Below are 10,214 nucleotides of genomic sequence, written 5' to 3' on the forward strand. Positions count from 1 at the left end.
CACCCCCAAGCCTCAACTCCTCCAACCCTGGTAAACCCATCACCCCACACAACCCTATTCCTGGGACCCTCCCCCCAGAACCCTCTACCCCATGCCCCTATTCCTGGGACCCCTGGCAGCTCCTTCACCCCACGCCTCTGACTCTGACCTCCCACCATCCGTCTTGTCTTGCAGCAGCCGAGCCCAGGGTGGGCCTGGAGCCTCTGGACGGCAGTGCCCAGAAGGCCGCACCCCAGCATCCCCGCTCACGCCCCCCAGGACCCCAGAAGCAGAGCAACCGCCATGCACATCCCCGAAAGCCTCCAGGACCTGGCTGACAGTGAAGCCGTGCAGTTTCTGAAGAGGCCAAAAACCATCACACGGATCATTGCAGGGGTGAGGTCCTCCTGTAGCCCGACTGCCCCATGGGTGACAGGAAACAGGAGTTCTCACCTCTCAGACACAATGTGGAGGGAGTCGGGGGGAAGGAAGCAGCTGGATTGGGAGAACAAAGCAAAAGGGAGCTAATAACCGGAGTCACCTTTTACTGAGCACCTCACTCTAGGCCCTGTGCTTCCCTGAGCGCTTATTAACTCTCGGAGGAAGAAACAACACTTCCAAGTACAAGCGATGAGCCCCATTTTTGAGATAAGAAAACTGAGCATCGGAGAAAGTTAAATCACTGTCTATTTTATTTTTTAGAAACCATTGTTTAAAGGCTGCACTATCCAATGGGGTCGCCACAAGCCCCATGTGGCTATTGCAATTTAAACTAATTAAAATAAAAGTTTTCGTTTCTCAGTTCCAGTGGCCACCTTTCAGATGCCACCAGCCACACGTGGATGGTGCAGATCTAGAACATTTCCGCCATGGTGGAAAGTTCCATTGGACAGTGTTGGCTAAGGCCACACAGCAACAGGGAGGGCTGAGATTCAGATTCAAACTGGGGTCTGCGAAATGCCAGAGCCCGTTCATTTTGTGCCTCTCAGACAAGGGACCAGGACAGGAGTAGGGGCCGGGCCCTCTGGGAAGGAAGAGGTATGCAGAAGGGGGATGAGAGTATGTCACGTAGAACTAAGATACCAGGCGTTAGGTGGTCACTGTGTGCCAGGCACTGTGCCCAGCGAGAGCTTTATACGTGTTCGTTTGATCACGTTGCCAGAGTCAAGGCATCTGGGCTCAAATCTTCATTCACTCCAGACTCGGCTGTGTGACCTGGAGCCAATCACTGCGCCTCTCTGGACCTCAGTCCCTGAGGGGGTTAGAGCTGCGGCTCCGGGCTTTATGCTGTGCCAGCTCCACTGCTCTCCTTTGACAGAGCTGGAAACTGAGGCCCAGGGAGATGATGAGACTTGATCGGAGTCATGGGAGCAGGTGGATCAAATCCAGGGTCCTAACCCAGAGCTTCTCCTTCCTGCCCCTTTGGAATCTGTGGATGGAGGAGGATCCATAGGGCCTGGCTTACAACCCTGGCTCGGCCACATGCTGCCCACATGGGGTGGCACAGTCTCTGCTTTGCCTGGGCCGCGCCTGGTTGAATCCGCTGTAGCGCCACCCTTCATTCTCGAAAGCTCCTGATTTTTGGGGGATAATGTACCCAGTCACCCTATGTCTGTGTGACCTTGAGAAAGTGACTTGTTTTCCCTGAACCTCTATTACCCTCATGTGTAAGAAAAGGCCCCTGATACCCTGCTGGTAGGAAAGACTGTTCTGAAAGTGAAACCAGTTTATGTCCCTAAACTGATAAGCATGGGCCTGAAATTATTAATCACGCTTTTTTTTTTTTAGCAATTATTATTAGGACAAGTCATTTCTGTGAGCAAGGAGAGAGATGGGTCTGGGGGACTGAGGGTGACAGGGACTCGTGTACATTGCCATTCCTCCCCAGGGGAAGAGGGGAATTAGGAATTCCACGTCCCAGTTCTGAGTCCCTCATGGGCGTTAGATTTTCTCCTCACTATGACCCTATGACATGGGCATTAACTACCCCTGTTTGACCCAGGGGGAAACTGAGGCTCACGGAGGTTGAGTGACTTGTCCAAGGTCATCACCCAGCTGGCGAGCAAGTCATAGGATTCTCACACCTCCAAAGCTTCAGAAGGAAAAGCGGGTGGCAAGGGAGAAGGAGGCCCAGCTGGTGTGGACGGGCGTGGGGAAGGGGGAGGGAAGGGCCACGGAGCGTGCCAGACGTTTTGGTCACGGACTTTGCCTGCCGCCTCCATCCGCCCTCCCGCCCGTCCTCTCCTCCTTCCCCCCTGGCCTGGCTCCTCGGTAGGGAGTCTCTGGGCAGCTGGTGCTCTTGTCCTTCTCGCTGCCGCCTGCCAGCTGGTGCCTTAACTGATGAATCTTTGCTCCTTCCCTGGGGACGGGCCAAGGAGGGCATGGAAGGGTGTTGGACTCTGGCTTCAGGGGGTTGGGTCCCTCCGGCCTCACTGAGCCCCCTCCCTGAGTCTCCAGTGCCCGGGGCTCACACGGAAGCCCAAGGTTTTCAGGGTCAGTGGAGGAAGTTCGCCCACAGGCTCGGAGGTCAGGAGGGCCGGATCCCAGTCCCATCCTCCTTCGCTGACTGACCTTGAGAGGACACTTCCCCTCTCTGGGCCAATCATGAGAACCATCATCAGGCCTAGGCCCCCACCCACTCTTCACAGCACCGAGACAGACTGGGAAACTGAGGCTCCAAGAGGTGAATGATTTGCCCAAGGCCACACAGCTGGCGGAGTCGGGTGCGTCTGGCTCTTTCCACTCCGCTGTAATGGCTCCAATTTATCACCTGTGAAACAGAAATGAATCAGGAACATCTACCACGTGGGGCTGGTGCGAGGGAGGTAGAGCAGGTAAAATGGATACGGGCTCGAATGATCGATGGGCCTTCCAGTCCTCGACCTGGCTCTGTCCCCGAGCAGCAGAGCGAGATGCTCTCCTTCTGTGGACTCCTAGCTCCAAAACCGGGAATGGATGTGAACAGCCTTGGATAATGCTGAAGTGCCAGACGGAAGAGGGACTGGTTGTCATTGTTATATTATGATTTTCATTCGGAGAAGACAATTAAGGGAAAGGATAGAGGAGCATGGACGGAAGCTGAGGAGTTTAGGGGCCGATCCTTTGCCGCCTCCATCCCCGTCGGAAGGGCGGGGCAGGAGCAGAGAAGGGTCCAAAGTGATTCCTTCACAGCGCAAGCTGGCTGAGGTCCAAGCTGGTGGTGGGGATAGAGAGAAGGGGCCCTTATCCAGGAGGAGTTCAAATTCTAGTGAATTTGAATTCTAGGAATTCACTTCCCCTCACCTACTCCCCCACTTCTGTCCCCAGCACTACCACATCCAGTCAGTCACCAAGTCCAATTTTACGTCCTAAATATCACTGGACTCCCCAGAGCTCTGACCTCAGCTCAGGCCTCAGCGTTTCTGCCTGGGCCTTCCCACCAATCCTCTCTCTGGTCTTTCAGCCTCTCTCTCTCTCTCCCTCTCCCTCTGTCTCTCTCTCTCTCTCTCTTATCGTGCCCTCTCCAATCCATCGCAACCCTGGAGATTTTTCTCTGACTCCAGGGCCAAGTCAGACCCTGGCCACCCTCTGCTCAGAACCCTTCCATGTCTGAAGTTAAATCCAAGTAAGAAATTTCACTTTCCATGGCTTTCAAGTCCAGGCCCCTCCATCTGGTGTTCAAGGCCTCTGAGGCTCTGGCTCCCGCCCATTTTTCCAGCCTCATCTCACCCTCCATCCCTCCAGTGAAATTTCTTTCCAGTCCCTGAAGGAGCCCCATTCTGCAGCATCTGGCTTTTGCACACACAGTTTGCCAACACGCCCCCCCCGGAATGCCCTTCCTTCCCCCCCCCCCCCCGTCTGCCTGAAAAACTCCTCATTCTTTAATGTGCAATTCACACCTCACCTTATTTCCTCCTAAATCCAACCCCACAACTTCCGTTCTGGCTCAAACCCTGACTCTCTCCCAGACCCCAGGCCCGCAGCCTCCTCCCTGGCCTCCTGACCTCCAGTCTCACCCCCTCCAGTCTGTCTCTAACCAGGCCTCAGACCCTCCCCTGTTTGCTGCTCTGCTGTGGCTCCCTATTGCTCTCCAGACAAACTTTCTCATCCTGCGTCACTCCATACAGCCGTCACCTCATCCAGAAAGCCTCCCTGGAGCAGCTCCCACCGCCCACCCCATACACACACCGGTTCCTTCCATATCTGCGTGGACCTTGCCCCACAGCATGGTGACGTCTGGGACAAGTCACTGGAGCTTAAACCTTCCACTCAGTGGCACTGCTGGGAACCCCTGCCCTCCAGACGGCTGATTCAGCTTGAGGCAGCACAGCAGGGCCTTCAAGCGGGCTCAGGAGCTGGGCAGCTTCTGTTCCAACCCAGGCCCTGGCACCTGTCAGCCGACTGGCTTTGGGCAACTCCTTGGCCTTTCGGCACCTTGGTTCCATTATCGAAAGAAACGGGGCTGTTAGCAGTACCCACATGCCAGGGTGGCTGTGAGGCTGGCTTGGGCTCACACTCATGGAGTGCTTCAGTGGCATTTAATAAATACACACCGCAGCAGACAAGCACGGACGCGACTGCTGTACTACAGGGCGCTGTCTGCCGCACGCACAGGCGAGAGCTGCTGGATGGGCAATGTTATGTTGGCTTTGTAAAAAAAAGTCCTGAAGCAGAAGGAAGGAAGGAAGGAAGGAAGGAAGGAAGGAAGGAAGGAAGGAAGGAAGGAAAGAAAGAAAGAAAGAAAGAAAGAAAGAAAGAAAGAAAGAAAGAAAGAAAGAAAGAAAGAAAGAAAGAAAGAAAAGAAAGAAAGAGAAAGGAAGGGAAAGAAAAGAAAGGGAAAAAAAAGAAAAATGGTAATGTTTGTTAGATACGGAATGTTACATCTCTCCCTGTACTTTTATGTGTGTGTTTGGAATACTTCACATTTATTTTAACAAATTAATAGAAACGAGGTGAGCACGGAGGGAGGAGGAAGAAGTCGCAGGCCGAGGGAAGGGCCTGCAGGCAAAGAATAATCATGTGTAGGAAATGCTCCCGGAGCTCCTCACGTGTCCTAGGCACTGCGCTAAGCGTTTTGTATTGGCACCTGGGTTTGGTGGCAGGAACCTGTTTGGGGTGGCAGAAGGGGAGCATGGGTGAGGTGGGGAGGGGGGAGGGAGTGGGGAGGCAAAGATGAAATTGGAAGAGGGAGACCGGTACAGACCACGCAGGAAGGCAGGGTGTGGAAGGACCTCCGTGGGGGCTTCTGGGAGACGGACAGATGGGCCGAGACTGGAGGCAGGGAGGCCAGGGGGGAGGCTAGGGTGAGGGCCCGGGGGGAGAGGCCGAGACCGAAGTAGGATGGAGAGAAGAGGGGTGAGGAGCAATAGGGATGGCGTGGAGGCCCTGAGGGTGTGACACAGAGAGGAGCGGGGCCCACCATTCCCAGGCAGGAACCCAGGGGGATGTGCAGTTTTGGTGGATGCTGAGCTCTGCTCGGCCTGCTGGGAACCCCCCTCCTGCACCCACAGGTCTTTTCCCTCATCGTCTTCTCCTCCCTGCTGACCGACGGCTACCAGAACAAGACCGAGTCTTCGAAGCTCCACTGTGTTCTCAATAGCAACAACGTGGCCTGCAGCTTCGCTGTAGGAGCCGGCCTCCTGGCTTTCTTCAGCTGCCTGACCTTCCTCGCCCTGGACGCCCACGAGAGCCGCATCGGCCGCTTCAAGACGGCCTTCCAGCTCCTGGACTTCATCCTGGCTGGTGAGCCCCCTGGGACTGCCCTCCCAGAGCTGCCCCTCTAGCTCCTAGGGCCCCCAGGACACCTCCCTTCGCTGCCCCACCGGCCCACCGTCCTCCACACGTGACCTGAGGCCTCACCCCTCCCTTCTGGAAGCTCTTCTGCACCTGCTGTTTCCCCCCAGGGAATTATTACTCATCCTTTAGACTCAGTATAAGGGTCACCTCTTCTGACCCCCAGGCTAATTCTAGAAGCCTCCCTTCTGCCCTGCTTTTTCCTCGCATTCACCTCCCCTCTTCACAGAACATTTCTTGAAAAGCCACCCGGTGGCAGGAGGTGGGGTTCCAGCACGGAGCCAGGCAGACCTGAGTTTGAAATCTCAACTCGGGTGCCTGGGCACCCTGTGGGCTCAGCGGCTCTCTTCCCCTCTCTGAGCTTCAGTAGAAGCTAGGATGAAAACCCCCACAAGGCAGGGCTTTTTCTGAGCATGAAATGAGAGAAAGGAGGCCTGGAGTAATGTTGACCTTTTCTGGGCCCTTCCCACATGTCAGGCACAGAGCCAGGGGCTCCACGTGCCTTGTCTCATGTACTCCTCAGACCCACCTGAGGAGGGAAGTCCTGCTCAGGCCCCCATTTTGCAGAGGAGGAAACTGAGGCTTGAGGAGATTCTGTAATGGGCACACAGCTGCTGAGTGGCAGTCTCGCCTCCTGACCACAGCCGAGTACTCTGCATAGAGACTGGCACACAGGAAGCACCCAATAAATGAGTTCCTTTTCCTCAGGCCCTGGGGTTCCCTCTTCTCAGTTTGATCCCAGCTGTCCCCACCACCTCCTCCCCCTCCACATCAGGCTGATCCCAGCGTCTCAGGGCTGAGAGGGCCCTTAAGGATTATTGAATCCAGGGCCATACAGAAGAACTTTCTGTGAAGATGGGAATGTCCCATACATGCGTTCCCCAATATGGAAGCCACTGGCCACACGTGGCCACTGAGCACTTGAAGTGTGGCCAGTGCAGAGAAGCTGCGTTTTTCAATCCTATTTTAATTGATTGAAAGGCAGATAGCAGACGTGGCCAGTGGCAGACAGCCCAGCTCCGCTCCAGCAGTGCACTTTACGGAGGGCTGGGAAGGAGAGCCCACTCAGCCAGACCCCAGCTCTACCCTTCCTGAGTCAGGCTCCCCCTTCCCCTCTTCTCTCCTGCAACCCCCCAGTCCTGTGGACAGGCATCTGGTTCGTGGGTTTCTGCTTCCTGGCCAACCAGTGGCAGCATTCACCACCCAAAGGGTTCCTCCTGGGAAGCAGCAGCGCCAAGGCCGCCATCACCTTCGCTTTCTTCTCCATCCTCATCTGGGTGAGGATGGGCCCCCTATGGAGGGCAGGGCTGGGGGACTAGAACGTTCCGCTCTCGCTCAGCTCCACTGGGAGTGGGGGAGGGCTCCTCCAGGGCCTCTGCTAGTCTTTTCTGTGACTGGGAAAATTGGAAAGAAGGCTCCCCTTACCCCATGCAGATGCAGCCCAGCATTAGGCATCGTGCTGGGTGCCCTTGTGCAGTGAGCAGTGAGCACAACCGTACCCTGGTCTCCCTCCCAGGCCAGTCCCCAGTCCCTCTCCTCCCCTGCCTAACCCAAGCCAGCCTCTGGCACACCCTTTCCTGCCCACAGATATTCCAGGCCTACCTGGCCCTCCAGGACCTCCGGAATGATACTCCAGTCCCTTACAAGCGCTCCCTGGATGAGGGCGGTGTGGTGCTGACTACCCTCTCCCCGCCCTCCGCCGCCAGCCCTGTTAACACACCCACCACTGGCCCCAACAACCTGAGTTATGCTGGTTCTGCCCTGTCCCATGTGACCACTCCGAAGGCCCCCCGCCTCGCCATGATGCCCGACAACTGACATCTTCCTCCACATCAGTAAAGAGATAATCCTCCCTCCAGAAGGGTTTCTGAAAACAGCCCTCTGTCCTTCTCATGTCTGTTCCCCTCTGGTCTTTTGAGTGGCCAGGGGTGGGGAGAAATCCTACGAGGTCACTTCAGGGGTCTCTGCAGGAGGCTCCATTTCCATGCCACCTTCCAGACTCTCCCATCTGGGTACCACCGTGGCGTGGCACACCCCAGTGACAGGAAGGGGACATCCCTTTTGGCCCCTTCAATTCTCACCCCGGCCAGAGGAAGGAGGCATGAGGGGCCCCAATGCACGGTCGGGCAAGCTCACGTTCAGAGAGAGAAAACGCTTCTGCCCGTGGAGAGAACACTAGGAAGAACCAGGACCAACACTGGGAGCAGCCCTTCCACTCACTCCAGTGACAAGGGACCCAACTCAAAACCAAGGAACAGGGGACGGTGAGTCCATGAATGAGACCAGGGGAGATCCTTGTCTGCAAACATTTGCAAGACCGTCTTGGGGAAGAGGAGGGAGTTTTGTTCTAGAACCCAGAAGGCAACTGGGGACTCGGGCACAGGCCGAGCAGGTGACCTCAGTGAGTGAAGCACTCATTAAGGGAGTAGCGGGGACAGGGGCCGTGTCTCGGGGTGGCAGCCTCCACTCAGCACCCACCATTCAGCACCACGGGCCTGGGGTGTCTAGGGCAGTGCTGTCCGATTAAAATGTAACACAAGCCAGCGGGCGGTGGGGGGCAGAGTATTAAACTGTCTGGTAGCCACATTAAGAAAAGCAGGATGAAACAAGTGAAATTAACTTTCATATATTTTACTTAGCCCTGTATATCCAAAATGTCATCATGTATTTCAACACATCACCAGTATAAAAATTGAGGTCTTTTACATTCTTTCCTACAAAATTTCTGAAAGCCTCAGACAGCGCATCTGAATCTGGACCCACCACATTTCAAGGGCTATTGGTTCAATGGAGTCAATGGCTACTTTATTGGACAGCGAAACTCTAGAACCTTCTGGTATTGCTAGAACAATCAGAAATCTGCTTCTTTTTACGTGGAGTTCGTTGGCAATGGAGAGCAAGAAAAACTATTAATGTTACACAGGCCAAACAAAACACACCCACGTGAGGGCCACTGTGACCTGCAGAGCATTATTCATTTACAAGCTGGACAAAGGGACACCAGTCATGGGGGGGGGTCACATGCGGGTTCTGTGGTCCCTTTTATTTTGTTTTAGTTTTTTGAGATTTCCTGTGTGGCAGGCCCCATGCTCAATCCTGAAGTAGGACGTGGTCCCTGTGGGCATGTCGGGAAAACAGCAGCAGGGCAGCGGCGTGGGCAGTGTTCTCAGGTGCGAAACAGGAAGTCTCTGAGCACGAGTCCTCGCTCCACCTCTAGCTGGATAAGCCGGGATGTGGCACTTCATTTCTCCGGGTCAAGCTGTCTTGGCTGGAAAACGAAAGACTTGGACCACATTTAGACTGATGGTGCTCAGACCGCACACAGAGCGGGGGCCACCGCCCCACCCCGAATCAGCCCAAGAGGCCCTGTTCCTGCGTTTTCCCTCTCAGGCTTCTGGGTAAAATTCTTGCAAACAGAAGGTGCCTTGGCTTACAAGAAAGAAACAAAAGCAGTTGAAAAACCACACAGTGGTGGCTAAACACACAGGCTGTGGCATCAGGAAGCCCCGGGACAAACGCCACCTCTGCCACTTGCCCCTAGGCCTTGGTTTCCTCCTCCACAAAGTAGCCCCCTTCAGGGGTGCTATCGGGGTCCAGCGGCCTCATCCGTGCAACTTAGGCTCGGGAAACGCCAGCTACCCGTCTGCCGAAGCTTCCAGAGCCCTCCTACAGAACCAAACATGGCTCGGGAAGGTCTTGGCGGACATCTAGGGAGTCTGCCTGAACCAGGGGCGGAAACTCCAAAAGCTTGACAAGGTCCAGGCAGGTAACGCAAGCGAAGGAAATAACAGGCCAGATGTGAGGCCGATCTGGAGGGAGACGTGAAAGATACTCGGCTTTTAACTCCATGAAACAAAAAAAACGCCAGTGTCAGCCCGATAATAAATGGTAGCAGCCCCTCAGCCAAGTCCTGGGGATTGTGATGGAAGGCTCACATCCCATCCATTCAGCCCTAGCCATCTGTTGCCACCCGGAAGCGAGGACCCAGCATTGTCAGAGGGACAGATTTTTTTTCAAGAGAAGCCAGAAATCCAGATTTCAATGTGAAAATCTGATGTCTAAAGGCTGGCAACAGATTCTTTTTTTTTTTTTTTCTTTTTTAAAGAAAACCTTGTGGCTCAACAAAATGCCAAATGAGGGGTAGGACAGGGGCTGCCCACTGGTGACCCCTAAAACACATGCTCTTGAAGGTCCTCTGCAGCCCTGGGATCCAGGAGAAGCGCCAGGGAAGTTCTGTGCCAAGATAAAGAGAATCTTCAAGATTTTCTACCCCCGCCCCCCGAAACCTCTTGCCCATCACAGCCGTGAGGAGTGAGGGCACAACTCAGAGTCTTAGGGAACCCCGTTTCTCACCTGCCTGCTCCTCCCAGGCCTCGGTCACCTGCAGGCTGTCTATGAGATAAAGGAGAAGCAGACAGAGGGGCCGGGAGGGGCCCCACAAACACCAGAGAGAGGGCAAGGAG

The 10,214-nt window shown here is 55.1% G+C and overlaps 1 protein-coding gene across 1 annotated transcript; it reads left to right on the forward strand.

The window, feature by feature from the left end:
- The first annotated feature begins 198 nt into the window (after positions 1-198).
- Positions 199-7,608, forward strand: SYNGR4 (synaptogyrin 4). The gene is made up of 4 exons (XM_026481715.3): positions 199-375; positions 5,469-5,700; positions 6,889-7,028; positions 7,339-7,608. Exons 1-4 carry the CDS (start codon positions 283-285, stop codon positions 7,567-7,569), a joined length of 696 nt encoding a protein of 231 aa, XP_026337500.1. The 5' UTR covers positions 199-282; the 3' UTR covers positions 7,570-7,608.
- Positions 7,609-10,214: the final 2,606 nt, after the last annotated feature.

This window comes from Ursus arctos, unplaced genomic scaffold, assembly GCF_023065955.2.
Source record: "Ursus arctos isolate Adak ecotype North America unplaced genomic scaffold, UrsArc2.0 scaffold_19, whole genome shotgun sequence".
In the NCBI taxonomy this organism is placed as follows: domain Eukaryota; kingdom Metazoa; phylum Chordata; class Mammalia; order Carnivora; family Ursidae; genus Ursus; species Ursus arctos.